We start from the raw sequence: 15,976 nt of genomic DNA on the forward strand, positions 1-15,976 counted from the left end.
GGGGGGCCCAGGGAGGCATGGATATACCAGGTGGCCATAAGACTCAGATTAATTTAGAAGTTCCTCAGATTCCTCTACCAGCAGAAGTCAGTCCTCCCTGGCTTTGCCTATCATCGTGTTGGAGCAGGAGATTAGTCTGCAACGGAGGGAGTATTACAGCAAAGGAAGATACCTCAGGTCCTGCTCCCACCCAGAGCTTGAGGAGGACTCAGAAGATGAGCAGCAGGACAGTGAGAGCCATGGTGGGACAGCCTGGGGGGCAGGGGCCCCGAGAGCCACCAGCCTGATGGGTGCCCCAGCCCTGATCCCGTGATGCTGCCAGGCTCCGCCAGCTTGACCTGGGTGATTGAGAAGCCCATGAGCACTGAGGTCCACCTATTGGACCACATGGGAAGCCCCTTTAGCTATTACAAAGCCACCAAGAGCTCCCTGACAGTGACAATGACACAATAGCAGCCTGGTGAGGGCACCAGGCCACCATCTCCTTGGGCCTAGCTCTTGGCAAGCTCCCATCTCCTGACCCCCCAATTCTTTCAGGCCAGTACATCAGCAACAGGTGGTAAGAGAGGCCCTAAACATCCTCGAGTCCAAGACCCACATTGCACAGGAGAGGAACCAGGGAGGCTCAGAAGGGGTTAGGACCCCATCCAGCTTGGCACCATTCACTGGCTCCATGCCTCCTCCTTGACTCCGCTCTGCCACTCCACCCACTCCAGGTACTTCCCGGTCCCCCAAAGACAATGAGTCTCAAGTGATATCCACCTGTGGTCAGTAGCTGGGGCAAGGGGCTGAGCTGGCAAAGCCCAGGGAGTTCAGAAAGGGGACATGGAAGCAACCAAAACCCCTCAAGCCAGAATGAATGCAGACATGAGCCTGGGTGGAGGCAAGGGTGTGCTTACACTGGCCACAGAGGCAGAGGGGCTGGGTAGGAAGGTTCTAGGGAATCAGGGGGTCACATGAGAAAGATCTCATGCCTGATGTGAAAAACTCATTAACCCAAACTCTTCTGTCCCCAGATGAAACTCTGTGGCTTCAATTGACTCAGGAAGAAGAAACCGAACAATGGGAAATGTAGCCAGCTGGCGGTGGGGTGGCAGCCCCTTCCCTGCCCTCATCACCGTAGGGGTGTACAATAAAGAGAGGAGAGCAGGAGTCTGGGGGCTGTGAATTGGGTGCCGAGGATGGGCCTGCTCAGTCGTTGATTGGGGGGTGGCGGGAGTTCACATGCAGGAAACCATGAAGGCAGAGCCGAGAGAAGAAAGCGGGAGCAGTCGTGGATACAACAGGAACATAGCATCCCGAGAAGGCCCAAGCTGCCGCAGGATGACAATGACTAATGCAATTAATTTAGTGAACCATAAATTTACCAGTATCATCTTCTTTAATTCTTATAGCCCTAGAGGTAGGGGTTATCATTCCTATCTCTCAGATGAGAAAACTAGGAATCAGACAGCTTGCCCAGGGTCACACGACCTCCAAGTGAAAGAGCTAGGATTTGAACCTAGATCTGCCAGGCCCCCAAAACTCAACCACTAAAGGACAAAGAAGCAGACAGAGACTAGGGCGCCTAGGAGGAAGGTGACAGCAAATAGTCTCTCAGGGCGGGGCTGTGGCTTCTCTGATCTCAGGCCCCTCTTCTCTGCCCAGGCCCCGCCCCTGCCCCTCCCAGCGCTGCCTGGAAGTGTGGGGGTGAGAGCTCCTGCTAGAACACCCCTTCCCCTTGGGGAAACAATTGTGTCCCTGGGCCCTACCCAGAGGAGGACCCTCTCCTCCTTCCCTGTCATCTCCCCTCCTGGGGCAGGGAGTGGCTCCACTTGCATCCCCACCTGCCCTGCAGCGATCAAGCTGAGATGACCGTCAAGCTGGATTTCGAGGAGTGTCTCAAGGACTCACCACGTTTCCGGTAAGTGTGTGCTGGTCTAGGGGGCTGAGAAGAGGAAGGTCTAACATCTCCCAATACACACATACTGCGCACACACACAACTCTCCCCGGGTCAGATCTCCTTCCAGGGAGTAGGCCTCAAAGGGGACAAGAGCGAGCTTGTGGGCCAAAGTGGCACCTCTGCTATCAAACCGGGGTATTCCAGTGCCCTCCACCCAGTGCATGCACCGCTTGGCCTCCCCAGCCTTTCCCTCACCCCCAGAGCTGGAATCCCCTCCTGCCTCTCACTGGGACCCCTGCCCCTCCCCCAGCACCTGTTCTGGGGCGGTTAGCAACTTCCTGCCCTTGCCACATCCACCCTTCTTCTACCCTTCCTGCTCTGGCCCTGGCTGTAGTAGCTCCCAGATGGTGCAGAGTGAGCGGAGCAAGAGAGGGCGGGTGGGCAGGTCTACTCACCCCAGCAGCTTCCTCTGTACCCACCACCCTGTGACTCCAACCCTGACCCTGATGAGACAGACAGACCGATGGACCCAAGCTCTGGGCTTGTGACCCCATCCCTTCTTTCCCAGAGCCTCTATTGAGCTGGTGGAAGCTGAAGTGTCAGAATTGGAGACCCGTCTGGAAAAGGTGACCCTGACGTGGAGAGGTGACCCAGGAGTGGGTTCGGGTGAGAGGGGAAGAGCCAGGGAGAAAGTTGGAGACAGAGTGAATCCAGGGATTACTGAATGCTAATTGTGTAGGATAGATATTTTGGGAACTACACAGTAGCAAAAAAGGTGGCTGGTTCTTTGCCCTCAGGGAGCCCAGGATCTTGGAAAACAAGACTCACTCATGGACTTCCTTGTTCAGCTCCTGAGCCCCTACATTGTGCCAGGCCCTGAGCATTCAGAGAAAGCAAGATCATTTTTGTCCCCAAGAAGCCCAGAGACTGACCCTGGAAGACAAACTAGTAAAACATTTAAACACAAGATAGTAAGGTCTTCCCTGACCACTCTGTGAAACAACATGTGCACACAACTGCACACACACATATACTCCCATTCCCATACTCTGCTTTATTTTTCTTTATAATATTTACCTCTGTCTGACATGTTGTGTATTTACTTGCTATATTAGTTTTCTATTGCTGCATAGCATATTATCACAAATTGAACCACTTAAAACAATATGCATTTGTTATCCTGGTTTCCTGTGGGTGAGGAGTCTGGGCGTGGCTTCACTGCTCCTCTGCTCAAGGGCTCCTAGACTGCAGTGAGGGTCTTGGCTGAGGCAGGCAGTCTACTCTGAAGCTCAGGGTTGTCTTTCAAGCTCGTGTGATGGTGGGCAGACTTAGTTCCTTGCTGTTGTGGGACTGAGGCACTCCTCTTCTAGAAGCTGCCCACAGTTCCCTGCCATGTGGCCCTCTCCAGGGGCACGTTATGTTGTAGCGGCTGCTAATACTTCTTGCCACCTTCTTCAAGGCCAGCAGGAAAGTCTCTTTTGTGTGTGCTAGCAAAAATATGGTTATGTAATCACAGGAGCAACATCCATCGCCTCTGTTACATGGTGTAACCTAATCATGGGGGTGACATCTCATTGCCTTTGCCCTATTCTGTTGGATAGAAGAAAGTCACAGGTCTTGCTCATACTCAAGGGGTAGGGATTATGTAAGGATGTATATAATTGGGAGTCACCTTAGTATGTGTCTGTCACACTTGTCTGTTTGTTTCTTGTCTATTTTTCCCCACTACAATGTAGGTGGCATGAGGGACTTTTTTTTTTTTTTTTTTTTTTGAGACATAGTCTTACTTCATTGCCCAGGCTAGAGTGCTGTGGCATCAGCCAAGCTCACAGCAACCTCAAACTCCTGGGCTCAAGTGATCCTCCTGCCTCAGCCTCCCAAGTAGCTGAGACTACAGGCATGCGCCACCACGCCCAGCTAATTTTTCTGTTTTTAGTAGAGACAGGGGTCTTGCTCTTGCTGAGGCTGGTCTCAAACTCCTGAACTCAAGCAATCTTCCCGCCTCAGCCTCTCAGAGAGCTAGGATTACAGGCGTGATCCACCACGCCTGGCCAGCATGAAGGACTTTTAAGTTTTATTTTTGCTCAATCCCTAGGGCCTGAAAGCTAATAGGTGACAAATTCATATATTTTTTAATTAAACTTTTTTATTTTGAGTTAATTATAGACTTGAAAGAATGATAAGGTGATATACCCATCACCCAGCTTCCCCTAATGGTGACAGCATCCATAACTCTAATACATTATCAAAACCAGGAACTTTTTTTTTTTTTTGAGACAGAGTCTTGCTCTGTCACCCCAGTGCAGTGGCGTCATCATAACTCACTGCAACCTCAAACTCCTGGGCTCAAGCGATCCTCCTGCTTCAGCCTCTCAAGCAGCTGGGACTACAGGCATGTGTCACCACGCCCAGCTAATTTTTCCATTTTTTGTAGAGACAGGGTCTCGCTCTTGCTCAGGCTGGTCTCAAACTCCTGACCTCAAGTGATCTTCTCACCTCTGCCTCCCAGAGTGCTATAAGACAGGCGTGAGCCACTGTGCCAGGCCAGGAACTTAATATTATCGCAACACAATTAACAACAAAGTCTACAGATCCTACTCTAATTTCACATTTTACATATACTCTTTTTGTTTGTTTTTGGTATGTCCTTGTATATAATTCTATGGCATTTTATCACATGTACAGTGTAGCCATCACCACATTCAAGATATAAAACTTCCGTCACCACAAGGGAACTCCTTTGTGCTGTGCCTTTGTAGTGCTATCCTCCCCACCCCCTTCTCTGATCCATGGCAACCACTGATTTGTTTTCCATGTTTATATTTCATCATTTCTAGAATGTTATACAAACGGAATCATGTAGTATGTGACCTTTCCAGATTAGGGTTTTTTTGCCACTCAGAATAACGCCTTTGGCGTTTATCCAAGTTGTTGTATGTATCAATAGTTCATTCCTTTTTGTTGCTGAGTACTAGTCTGTTGTATGGATATACCAGTTTTTCACAAGTTCAGTCTTATCAAAATTCTTTACTCATATAACGGGGAGAGTCTGGGGTGGGTAAGGAAAATACTGGACGCTCAGTGCCCTAGATCCACACAGTAAGTTGTGCGCATCCTTGTCCCATGTCCCAGACATCCCGTGGTGATGTCTGCTAAGATTTGATCATGGCCAGGCATGGTGGCTCACACCTGTAATCCTCGGGAGGCCAAGGTGGGAGGATCACTTAAGGTCAGAAATTCAAGACTAATCTGAGCAAGAGTGAGTCTCTACAGAAAATAGAAAAATTAGCCAAGTGTGGTGACATGTGCCTGTAGTCCCAGCTACTCAGGAGGCTGAGGCAGGAGGATCGCTTGAGCCCAGGAGTTTGAGGTTGCAGTGAGTTATGATGACGCCACTGCACTGTAGCTGGGGTGACAGAGTGAGACCCTGTCTCAGAAAAACAAAACAAAACAAAAAAGATTTGATTTTGGTCAGTTTGCTAACCATTACAGCTCCTGCCACACACCTTCAAGTCAAAGCTGTATTTCACTGAAGCCTCCAAAAGCCCCAGAAAATGTTTTTCAGTTCAACAAACATGCACTGAACACATATGTAGCCCAAGATTTCTGAGCCCCTGCTGCCCTAGCTTTCCCCACAGAACTCCACGGTGGTCTCCTGCCCCCCGCTGAGCTGAAGGGCTCCACAGACACATGCTCCATCCCAGATACGGTGACTCAGGCCAGAGCCAAGTGGTATCACCTCAGAGGCAATGCAGTCGTAGTCCTGCAGGAGACAAGCACAGAGGTCAGGAGATTGACTTGGGGTTCTGGACACCAAGAGAGACCCTTCTCAGGCCAGCCACTCCCCACTGTTTGTCAGTGGAGGGGGCCCATCTTGGCCCTGACCCTGTGGCCTGGATGACCAATTCATATTTACGAGAGAATGTCAGTGAGCACAGAATGGGACAACTCCAGACAGTAAATACTACAGGATTTTATACCAGCCATGTAGAGAAGTCATCCTATGAGCCAGGCAGTGCAGGAGGATGGAGTTTTCCGGGAGCTCTGGATCCACGCAGGTAGGCAGGGCAGGGAGAGACAGGTGAGAGTGGACAAGGAGAGACGTTTTAGAGGTAAAGATGACAGTGGCATTGGCCATGGGCTGGGGGGAATGGGCAGGAATTTTGTTGCAGGCACAGGACAGTGGGAGCAGAAAAGCGGAGATGAGAACGTACCAGGTGTGTTAGAAATGAGGCGGTGGGTATGGGGGGAGAGCTAGAGTAGGCTGGAGGGAAGGGTAGGTGAGGTGGGAGAGGAAGTGGGGCAGGGGCGGGGCCATCACCTGGTGTGGTGGCCGGCAGCTCAGCTCCCTGTTGCCCTCCCTTCCTAGCTCCTCAAGCTGGGCACTGGCCTCCTGGAAAGTGGGCGCCATTACCTTGTTGCCAGCCGCGCCTTCATTGTTGGCATTTGTGATCTGGCCCGCCTGGGTCCTCCAGAGCCCATGATGGCGGTATGTGGAGGGTCTGAGCCCAGGGGATGGGGTCTGGGATGAAGAGATGCTGTGGAAGAAGAGGGCTGGCCTGGGGTCCTCAGGTCCCAGGTCAGAGCAGGGCTGGGCTGCCATCTGAGACAGAGTGGGCGGGGTCTAGGGCTGCACGGGCCCTGCCACCCCACGCCTGGTGCTCTCTCTGTGCTGTTTCTTGCTTAGGAGTGTCTGGACAAATTCACCGTGAGCCTCAGCCACAAGCTGGACAGCCATGCAGTAAGTTAGGGAGGGAAGGGGGTGGGTGGGGCGTGAGGTCATCCGTGGTCCTAACCCTCACCTGCCAACTTCTTCCCTCAGGAGCTTCTAGACGCCATCCAACACACTCTGCAGCAGCAAATCCAGACCCTGGTCAAGGAGTGAGATGGGAGGGAAGGGGGCCTGATTTCCCAGAACCCTGCCTCCAGCCTTCTTCCCAGTACCAGGGGGCATTCCTGAGTGAAGGAGTTGTAGATTGGGGTTTCTGGTGGCCCAACTTCTATCCCTCTGTCCCAGGGATCCCCTGGGATTTCTGACTGCACAGGCTAACTGACAGGATACGGGTAGTTCATTTCCTGGGAAGTCTCTGCCAGGCGCAGGTGGGTGTCATCTGTGATTCTGTGTTATCTCCCCATCCCCAGAGGTCTCCGGGGTTTCCGAGAGGCTCGCCGGGATTTCTGGCGGGGGGCTGAGAGCCTGGAGGCTGCTCTTACCCACAACGCAGAGGTCCCCAGGCGCCGAGCCCAGGAGGCAGAAGAGGCAGGAGCTGCTTTGAGGACTGCTCGAGCTGCATACCGGGGACGAGCACTGGATTATGCCCTGCAGGTGCCTGCCCCAACCTGTCCTCCCAGGGTACCAGGACCTCAAGTGCCACCTTGAGGCTGGGGAGCCCCCTCTGTGCAGTGGGAGGAGGCACTATGTTTTCCAGACTAACCTGAGGTCTTTTCTGCTCCTCAGATCAATGTGATTGAGGACAAGAGGAAGTTTGACATCATGGAGTTTGTGAGTCGTGTTAGGGGAGGGTAAAGTGAGCGGAGCCTGCTGACAGACAGCATGATGGGGGAGGAAAGAGAGAGAGATATTATCACCTTGTCGCCCAGGTGCTGCGTTTGGTGGAAGCCCAGGCTACCCATTTCCAGCAGGGCCATGAGGAGCTGAGCCGGCTGGCCCAGTATCGCAAGGAGCTGGGTGCCCAGGTGGGGTCCCAGGGAGCAAACAGGTGGTGGAGGGAGGTTAGGGGGCCCGGAGATGACTCCCCTGGCCTCGTTGGTGGGGGGAGGGGCTTGGCCATCTGAGATGCCCCTCCTATGCCCAGTTGCACCAGCTGGTCCTGAATTCAGCACGAGAGAAGAGGGACATGGAGCAGAGACATGTGCTGCTGAAACAGAAGGTGAGGGCTGGGACTGTGGGCAGGAGGTAGACAGGCATGTGGTTTTAGTCTCTGTCTGCCTCAGTTGCCCCTTGCCCCTCTGTGCCTCTAGGAGCTGGGTGGGGAGGAGCCAGAGCCAAGCCTAAGGGAGGGGTCTGGTGGCCTGGTCATGGAAGGACATCTCTTCAAACGGGCCAGCAACGCATTTAAGACCTGGAGCAGGTAAGGAGAAGATGCCCCAGTTAGCCAAACCCACCCAGTTAAATATTTTTGAGTGGTTCTAGTGTGCTAAGCACAACAAAGAAAACAGACAAAACCCCCGTCTCAGTAGAGTTCACATTCCATCAGCAAAGAAAGATGACAAATATAATAAATAAGTAAATTATGTGTTATGTTAGAAGGTAATAGTGCCCTAGACAAAAAAAATAATAAAGAGATGTGGAGAGCTGAGCAGGGGGTTTCAACTTTAAATAGTGGGCCAGAGTAGGCTCCACAAGAAGGTGACTTTTGAGCAAAGACTTGAAAGGGGGAGAGTGAGGCAGGAGGATCCCTTGAGCCCAGGAGTTTGAGGTTGCTGTGAGCTAGGCTGATGCCATAGCACTCTGGCCCAGGCAACAGAGTGAGACTCTGTCTCAAAAAAAAAGATTAAAAAAAAAAAAGACTTGAAGGCTATCTAGGTGATGAAAGAAGAGCCAGTGCCAAGGCCCTGAGATAGCTGAGGTGTTTGAAGAACAGAGCGGAGGCCATGGGTCTGTATAGAGTAAGAGAGGAGGAGGAGGTGATAGGACATGAAATTGGAGCTAGTAGCTAGTAGGGGTGTGAATCGTTAAGGAGCCCTGTAGACTTTAGTGAGGTCTTGGGGTCTACTCTGCGGGCAATGAGGAGCCACTACACGGTCTGGAGCAGGATGGTGACATGCTCTGACTTGACTCCTTCTCCTTCCAGGGCCCCTGCCAGCCCAAATGGGATCTTTGTGCAAATTAGAAAATGGAGCCCCTTCCCCAAGATACTTCCATTTGTTAAAAATTGTAGCAGTAGACGTTTTACTAGAAAAAGAATTTTACTGCCATCTGCTGGAAAGTTGTCTTCATAAATATTAACTATATCAAATCTGGGTTGTTTAAGATGTGAATAGCTCTCCTTAGATGTCCCAACCTATACAACTGTCCACCCTTCTCTGAATGTCTCATGGGACAGTCAGCCTAGGTCTCTCTCCTCTCTGCAAGATCCTTGTGGGGCAAAGGACACAGCCTCTCTTCTGTCCATGTTCTGAGCCTCATCCCAAAGCTGCCTGTGTCCCTAACTATTTCTACCTCCTACAGACGCTGGTTCACCATTCAGAGCAACCAACTGGTTTATCAGAAGAAGTACAAGGTGAGTAGGCCTCGGTCCTGGATGCCAGGGCCACAGGGAGACTCAGCTCTTGCCTAAGGCTAGAGGTCTGCCCCTATCACCTTCTCCTGCCAGGACCCCGTGACTGTGGTGGTGGACGACCTTCGCCTCTGCACAGTGAAGCTCTGCCCCGACTCAGAAAGGCGGTTCTGCTTTGAGGTGGTGTCTACGAGCAAGTGAGTGCAGTTTCAGGGGTGACACTCTAATGTGTCTAAACATTTATTAACCTGACAGCCAGGGCCAACCACAGGGGAGGATCCCCATGCAACTCCAGGCTTTAACCCTTTGGTGGCTGGATTGGCGGGCTACCAGGGGAGAGAGTACAAGGTGATGGGGGATATTTGGAGGATATTACCAATAGGTCCAGAGTATGTCAGTGCAGCTGGAACTGGTTGAATACTGGCTGAATGTCAGCTTGCCCATCCTGCCACCTTGCTCCCCAGGACTCAGACCCCTCCAAAATCTCCCTCACTCTCCTCCCCAGGTCCTGCCTCCTCCAGGCTGACTCTGAGCGCCTCCTGCAGCTGTGGGTCAGTGCTGTGCAGAGCAGCATCGCCTCTGCCTTCAGCCAGGCTCGCCTTGATGACAGCCCCCGGGGTCCAGGCCAGGTACCTTAAACTGGGGCGTCAGGGCCAGGTTGCCTTTGGAGATGGGACACACCTTACCCTAAGCCACTCTTTCTTCCCTTGTCTCCTCCAGGGCTCAGGACACCTGGCCGTGGGCTCTGCTGCCACCCTGGGCAGTGGCGGGATGGCCAGGGGAAGGGAGCCTGGGGGAGTTGGGCACGTGGCAGCCCAGGTACAGAGTGTGGATGGCAATGCCCAGTGCTGCGACTGCCGGGAGCCAGCCCCGGAGTGGGCCAGCATCAACCTTGGTGTCACCCTCTGCATTCAGTGCTCCGGCATCCACAGGTCACTCCCCAAGGCTCCAAACATGAGCCTTGCTCCTTCCTGATGCAGTGCAGCCCCCAAGATAGAGCCCATCACACAGGCCTCTCTTTTTCCACTCCGCCCTGCCTTCCCCTCTTAGATTCTGGCTGTCACTGGGCACCAGGCCTGGGCCTGAGCCTGTAGAGTGCAAGGTAGACCTAGGTGGGCCCAGACTTCAGTGTCCTAGTCTGGCTAGAATTGGAGAACACCCAGAGGAGCTTATTGGCTTGGTTGGAGGAAGTGTAGGGTCAGGGCTGCTGAGGGTAGGGGAGCCAACAAACAGCAGATAGAGGCTGGGTATGGTGGCTCACATCCATAATCCCAGCACTTTGGGAGGCTAAGGCAGGACGCTCACTTGAGCCCAGGAGTTTGAGGTTGCTGTGAGCTATGATGGCACCACCACACTCAAGGCTGGGTGACAGACTGAGACTCTATCTCAAAAAAAAAAAAAGAAAAGAAAAGAAAAGAAAGAAAGGAAAAAAAAAAAAAGACCAGATAGAGAAGAGAAGAGGTCATGAGGCCTTAGCAAGTCTATCTAAAAGGCCCTCACCCCTAGGCAGTGTGGTGGAAGGAGGGAAGGGTGATGGCATGGGAAGAGCTGTCAGGGCCAAAGTGTCCTAAGAGGAGGGAGTGGCTGGAGAGGATGAGGTCCTTAAAATGAAACATAGGGAAGAAGGAAGGAATGGTGAACAGGCAGGATCCTCCAGAGCCAGGTCAAGGTGACACAGTCCTGTCTGCCCTGCCTCCTGGCCCAGCTCCTCTGCACAGCCCCGGTGCAGACCTTGCCCCCGAGTCTGTCCAGGACCAACAGCAGCCTCCCCAGGCCACTGTCCCACAGAGGGCCTGACTCCCCCTCTGGCCCCCCAGGAGCCTCGGTGTTCACTTCTCCAAAGTCCGGTCTCTGACCCTCGACTCATGGGAGCCGGAACTAGTGAAGGTAACTTGGGATATTGTAAAGATTGGGGGATCGAGGACAAAGGACAGAAGAGCCCTGAGGACTCAGACACTCACCCACTACCCTCCCTGTATCTCTGCCTCTGCCTGGGCCACCCAAAGCTTATGTGCGAGCTGGGAAATGTTGTCATCAACCAGATCTATGAGGCCCGTGTGGAGGCCTTGGCTGTGAAGAAGCCTGGGCCCAGCTGCTCCCGGTGAGGTTGGGGTGGGACTGCCTGGGGCTCCCCTCCAAGGGGGCAGAGGGAGGAGGACCTGGAATGGGAAGAAGGAAGACTGTCCCCATCTCCCCCTCCCACAGACAGGAGAAGGAAGCCTGGATTCACGCTAAATACGTGGAGAAGAAGTTCCTGACCAAGCTTCCTGAGATTCGAGGGCGAAGAGGTGGCCGGGGGCCCCCAAGGGGACAGCCTCCTGTGCCCCCAAAGCCTTCCCTTAGGCCCCGGCCAGGGAGCTTCAGATCCAAGCCAGGTATAGAATTGGTTGGGCATTCATTGAGCACCTGCTTTGTGCTCAGCACCATGCCCAGCCCTATAGGGAGGTGCAGGCTGTGAGGCCCAGGCCTTCCCCTTGAGAATGTTGTGGGGACAAGACTACAGTTTCAGGCCAGATGCAGTGGCTCACGCCTGTAATCCTAGCACTCTGGGAGGCCGAGGCGGGAAGATCGTTTGAGCTCAGGAGTTCGAGACCAGCCTGAGCAAGAGCGAGACCCCATCTCTACTAAAAAAATAGAAAGAAATTAGCTGGACAACTAAAATATATATAGAAAAAATTAGCCGGGCATGGTGGTGCATGCCTGTAGTCCCAGCTACTCGGGAGGCTGAGGCAGTAGGATTGCTTGAGCCTAGGAGTTTGAGGTTGCCGTGAGCTAGGCTGACGCCACGGCACTCTAGCCTGGGCAACAGAGTGAGACTCTGTCTCAAAAAAAAGAAAAAAAAAGACTACAGTTTCAGGGGTTACAGTGGAGTGTGACACTAAGACTGGGAAGAGCATGGGGCTTGGAGTAGGCAGGGAGGGCTAAGGGGTGTCAACAGCATGAGGAAAGTAGGAGTGGTAATGAGCTTGGGGTCTCCAAAGACCTGAGAAGGAAGGTGTGTATTTGGCTAGGGCAGCAGGGGTTGGGAGCTGAGACCGAGTGTCAGGGAAAGTCAGTCACCTGTGACGTCCCAGCCAGGGTGGTTGGATAGGATGAGGTGAATGATGCTGTCTCTCCCCCACATCCCAGGGCCCCATACACATATATACAGGTACAATACCCACACCCATGTCCCTCTATTTCCCACCACAGTCCTGGGTCAGGAAGGCCTCCCCACAATTTAGAAGTGACGTATCCCATTATAGCATCAGGGGACTGTACTGAGGGTCTTCTTCCCAGACTCAGAGCTGATTCCCCCTAACAGAGCCCCCCTCTGATGACCTGGGAAGCCTGCACCCTGGGGCCCTGCTGTTTCGAGCCGCTGGGCATCCTCCATCCCTTCCCACCATGGCTGATGCCCTTGCTCATGGAGCTGATGTCAACTGGGTCAATGGGAGTCAGGAGAATGCCACACCGCTGATCCAGGCCACAGCTGCTGTGAGAGCCTCACCACCTCCCCACCTCCCCCACCCCACCCCACCCTAAGGCTCCTCTCTGACTCTGGGCCCAGCCCTTACCTCATCACCCTCCCACCAGCTCTCTGGGCCCCCCACCCCATAGGGAGAGGATAAGCACTATAGACTGGTTGCTAAGAATGTGTGATCTGGAGGCAGAGAACTGAGTTTGAATCCAGGCTTTCACCACTTACAGGAGACTTCAAACAAGTTATTAACCTCTCTGTGCCTCAGTCTCCTCATCTGTAAAATAGGGATAACATACCTCATAAACTTGTACTGTGGGTTGGGTATGGTGACTCACACCTGTAATCACAGTACTTTAGGAGGCTGAGGCAGGATTGCTTGAGGCTAGGAGTTTGAGACCAGCCTGAGCAACATAGCCAAACCCTGTCTCTACAAAAAATAGAAAAATTAGCTGGGTGTGGTGGCACAAGCCTGTAGGCCTAACTACTGGGGAGGTTGAGGCAGGAGGATCCCTTGAGCCCAGGAGTTAGAGGTTGCAGTGAGCTATAATGGTGCCACTGCACTAGCCTGGGCAACAGAGCAAGATCTTGTGTCAAAAAATTTTTTAAAAACCCCAACTTGTACTATAGATTTCATATATGAATACATGTGAGGAGTTAGAGCCAAGCCTGACACTTAGCTGCACGCCCACACACACTCCTGATTACCATACCGCCTCCCCCCCACTCACCCCACCCTAAAACGTCTTGAAATCCACCTCTAAAGATGCCACCCTCAATCCTCCTTCTCGATTTCTCCATGCAGAATTCTCTTCTGGCCTGTGAGTTTCTCCTCCAGAACGGGGCGAACGTGAACCAAGTGGACAGTGCAGGCCGGGGCCCGCTACACCACGCAACCATTCTTGGCCACACTGGGTAGGGGCGGCAGGGATGATATGATGGCCGTGGGGAGAAAGGCTCCGGAGCAGGTGAGCGGCGGCTGAGCCTGGCTATCCTCTCCAGGCTCGCCTGCCTGTTCCTGAAACGGGGGGCAGATCTAGAGGCTCGGGACGCTGAAGGCAGGGACCCTCTGACCATCGCTGTGGAAACAGCCAACGCTGACATCGTCACCTTGTGAGAATGCCTGAAGGGGCGGGGCTCGCGCTTGGACTATTCATTCGGGCGGGGCTCACAACGAAACAGGAGTGTGCCAGGTGGGGCCTGGGGAAGGTGGGGCCAGCGCCTGGCCAGGCAGAGAAAGGATGCTCCAAGAACGGATGGGGCGTGGAGCAGGAAGGCGGGCGGACACGATCCAAGGGTGGTGAGTTCATCCTGAGAGGCATCACTCATGCATCAACAGTCACGTCAGGCATCTTTCAAGCACTGGATCTTGGGGAGGCAGATGAATGAAACACAACCCAGCTCAAAGGACGGGAAGTTAGGGGGCAGTGAGGATAATGTCATTCATTTCTTATTTCCTCCCCTTCAGGCTACGATTGGCAAAGATGAGGGAGGCTGAAGCGGCTCAGGGCCAGGCAGGTAATGTATCCACCTACCCCAGTCCCAACACCAGAACTTTGGGCTTCTAGCCCCTGGTGACCTGTCCCCTTTGTGCCCAACTGCACTAATTCCATAATTTATTCAAGAAATATGTATTGGGCGCATCCGACGTGCCAAGCCTTCGGAGCAAGGAATAAGCGCAGGCGCTGCGCTCACGGCGCACATGTTCCCACCCACGCTTGAAGCGTGCACTGTCACCCAGCTGGTCTAAGCTGCCGGCTCCGGCTCTTCCGCGCTAGGGCGCAGCCGCCGGCCTCCGCAGCCTTTCCTCCCTCCCCCACAGGGGATGAGACGTATCTTGACATCTTCCGCGACTTCTCTCTCATGGCGTCGGACGACCCAGAGAAGCTGAGACGGCGTAGTCATGACCTCCACACGCTGTGATTCCAGGCCCCGCGCCCCCGGCTCCTCCCTGCTCACCTTCCGCCCCTCCGCCATTAAAGCCTCTGTGCTTTGCGCCGCCCTTCCTAGTTCATTTGTTGGGCGCCACCTTCGGGCCCGCAGGGTGTTGGGCCCTGCTGCTCCGGGGACGCGGGGAGCTGTTGGCAATTTGCGAGCTCCAGTCAGGCAAGAGGCGACTCCCGGGGGATTGAGGTGGCACCTTCAGCCTCAGCCCTAGCACTGGGCGACAGTGGGGCGGGGCTCTCGGGCTCAGCTCGGGAGACCTCGCCAGACCTGAACCTCCGGAGAGAGGCCCCCGGCGTGGGATGGGGACCGGCCTTCCATTAGGGTGAGCTGGCACCGCGCCGGGATGGAGAGAGCTCGCTCCGGCCACCTCGGCCCCGAGGCATTCTCGGAATGCGGCGGCTCAGCACCCGCCCCCTCGGGAATTCCCTAAGGGAGCCACCGGGAGGGAACTGGTTCCCTGGCCCGGGACTGCCGGGCCTCGGCTTTCTCCGAGTGGTGGGATTAGAGACTCGGGCCCCCGCCGAGTTGCAAACGTGAGGTCTGGCACACCTAAGGAGCGGCGGGGCCGTCGTGGCCACATCCGGGGCGACGCGACTGAGTCACCCCACCTCCGCTTGCGTCCGCCAGTCCAGCCTGTCCGCCCCGTCTCTCCGGTCCGGGACTCGCCTCCCACCTCCCACCTCCACCCGAGCCGCTCGAGCCCCGCGAGGGCGGGGGGCGGGGCGCCAAGGGGCGGGGCTGCCTTTTAAAGGGCCCGGGGCCGCTGCCCTTAGGCCACTTCCTGGGGGCGGAGAGGACCTCAGCGGCTGCGGCGACACTCGGGGAAGGCGGTGGCGGCTGGGTCTCGAAATTCCCGGCTGCTTCCATCGGAGCCCTCGAACACTCCCAGCTCGGACTGATCGCGCATCTGTCACCCCCGAGCCGATACGGGCGGCTCCGCCATCCGCTCCCGTCAGCTCCGCCTTCATCCCCTGGGACCCGCGCCGGGAGCCAGGCCAGGCCTCTGACTGGCCCCCGGAACCCTGCGTGGACTCGCCCACTGCGACAGCGATCTGCCAGGGAACTCGGAAGCTGGGCCCTTCAGAGTCGGCCCTGTGCTCGTCACCGTCACCTGCTGGTTGGATTCCGGAAACCCACTGTCTGAAGACCACAGAAAAGAGTCGCTGACCATCCAGAATCGGATACGTCTGGACCGAAAGCTCCCTTCCCCTTTCTTGCTGCCCTCTGCTGTTTTCATCTCTTCTCTCAAGCTTTCAGGAATTTCTGTGCCCTGAAACCAGCCCCCCATCCACCACCAAAGTAACTGGGTGAGCTCCAAACCTTGCTGCCTTGAACTCCAACACAGCAAGTCTGAAAGTTACGACCCAATTCTGCATACTGCTAGGAAGTTCTGCCTTTTCTTCTCTTTTGAGTCTCCTGTACTTCCCAAAATTTCCCCTCCTCCT

The 15,976-nt window shown here is 54.5% G+C and overlaps 1 protein-coding gene across 1 annotated transcript; it reads left to right on the forward strand.

Moving 5' to 3' along the window:
• The first annotated feature begins 1,667 nt into the window (after window positions 1-1,667).
• On the forward strand, window positions 1,668-15,871 carry ACAP1 (ArfGAP with coiled-coil, ankyrin repeat and PH domains 1). Its single transcript, XM_069481985.1, has 22 exons — window positions 1,668-1,903; window positions 2,452-2,509; window positions 6,253-6,372; window positions 6,571-6,624; window positions 6,706-6,764; window positions 7,026-7,209; window positions 7,342-7,386; window positions 7,485-7,580; window positions 7,700-7,774; window positions 7,866-7,975; window positions 9,076-9,127; window positions 9,221-9,321; window positions 9,630-9,753; window positions 9,845-10,056; window positions 10,942-11,011; window positions 11,131-11,225; window positions 11,330-11,499; window positions 12,429-12,601; window positions 13,390-13,499; window positions 13,587-13,697; window positions 14,053-14,102; window positions 14,407-15,871. Exons 1-22 carry the CDS (start codon window positions 1,851-1,853, stop codon window positions 14,505-14,507), a joined length of 2,223 nt encoding a protein of 740 aa, XP_069338086.1. The 5' UTR covers window positions 1,668-1,850; the 3' UTR covers window positions 14,508-15,871.
• The last annotated feature ends 105 nt before the right edge of the window (window positions 15,872-15,976 follow it).

This window comes from Eulemur rufifrons, chromosome 9 (genome assembly GCF_041146395.1).
Source record: "Eulemur rufifrons isolate Redbay chromosome 9, OSU_ERuf_1, whole genome shotgun sequence".
NCBI classification, from domain to species: domain Eukaryota; kingdom Metazoa; phylum Chordata; class Mammalia; order Primates; family Lemuridae; genus Eulemur; species Eulemur rufifrons.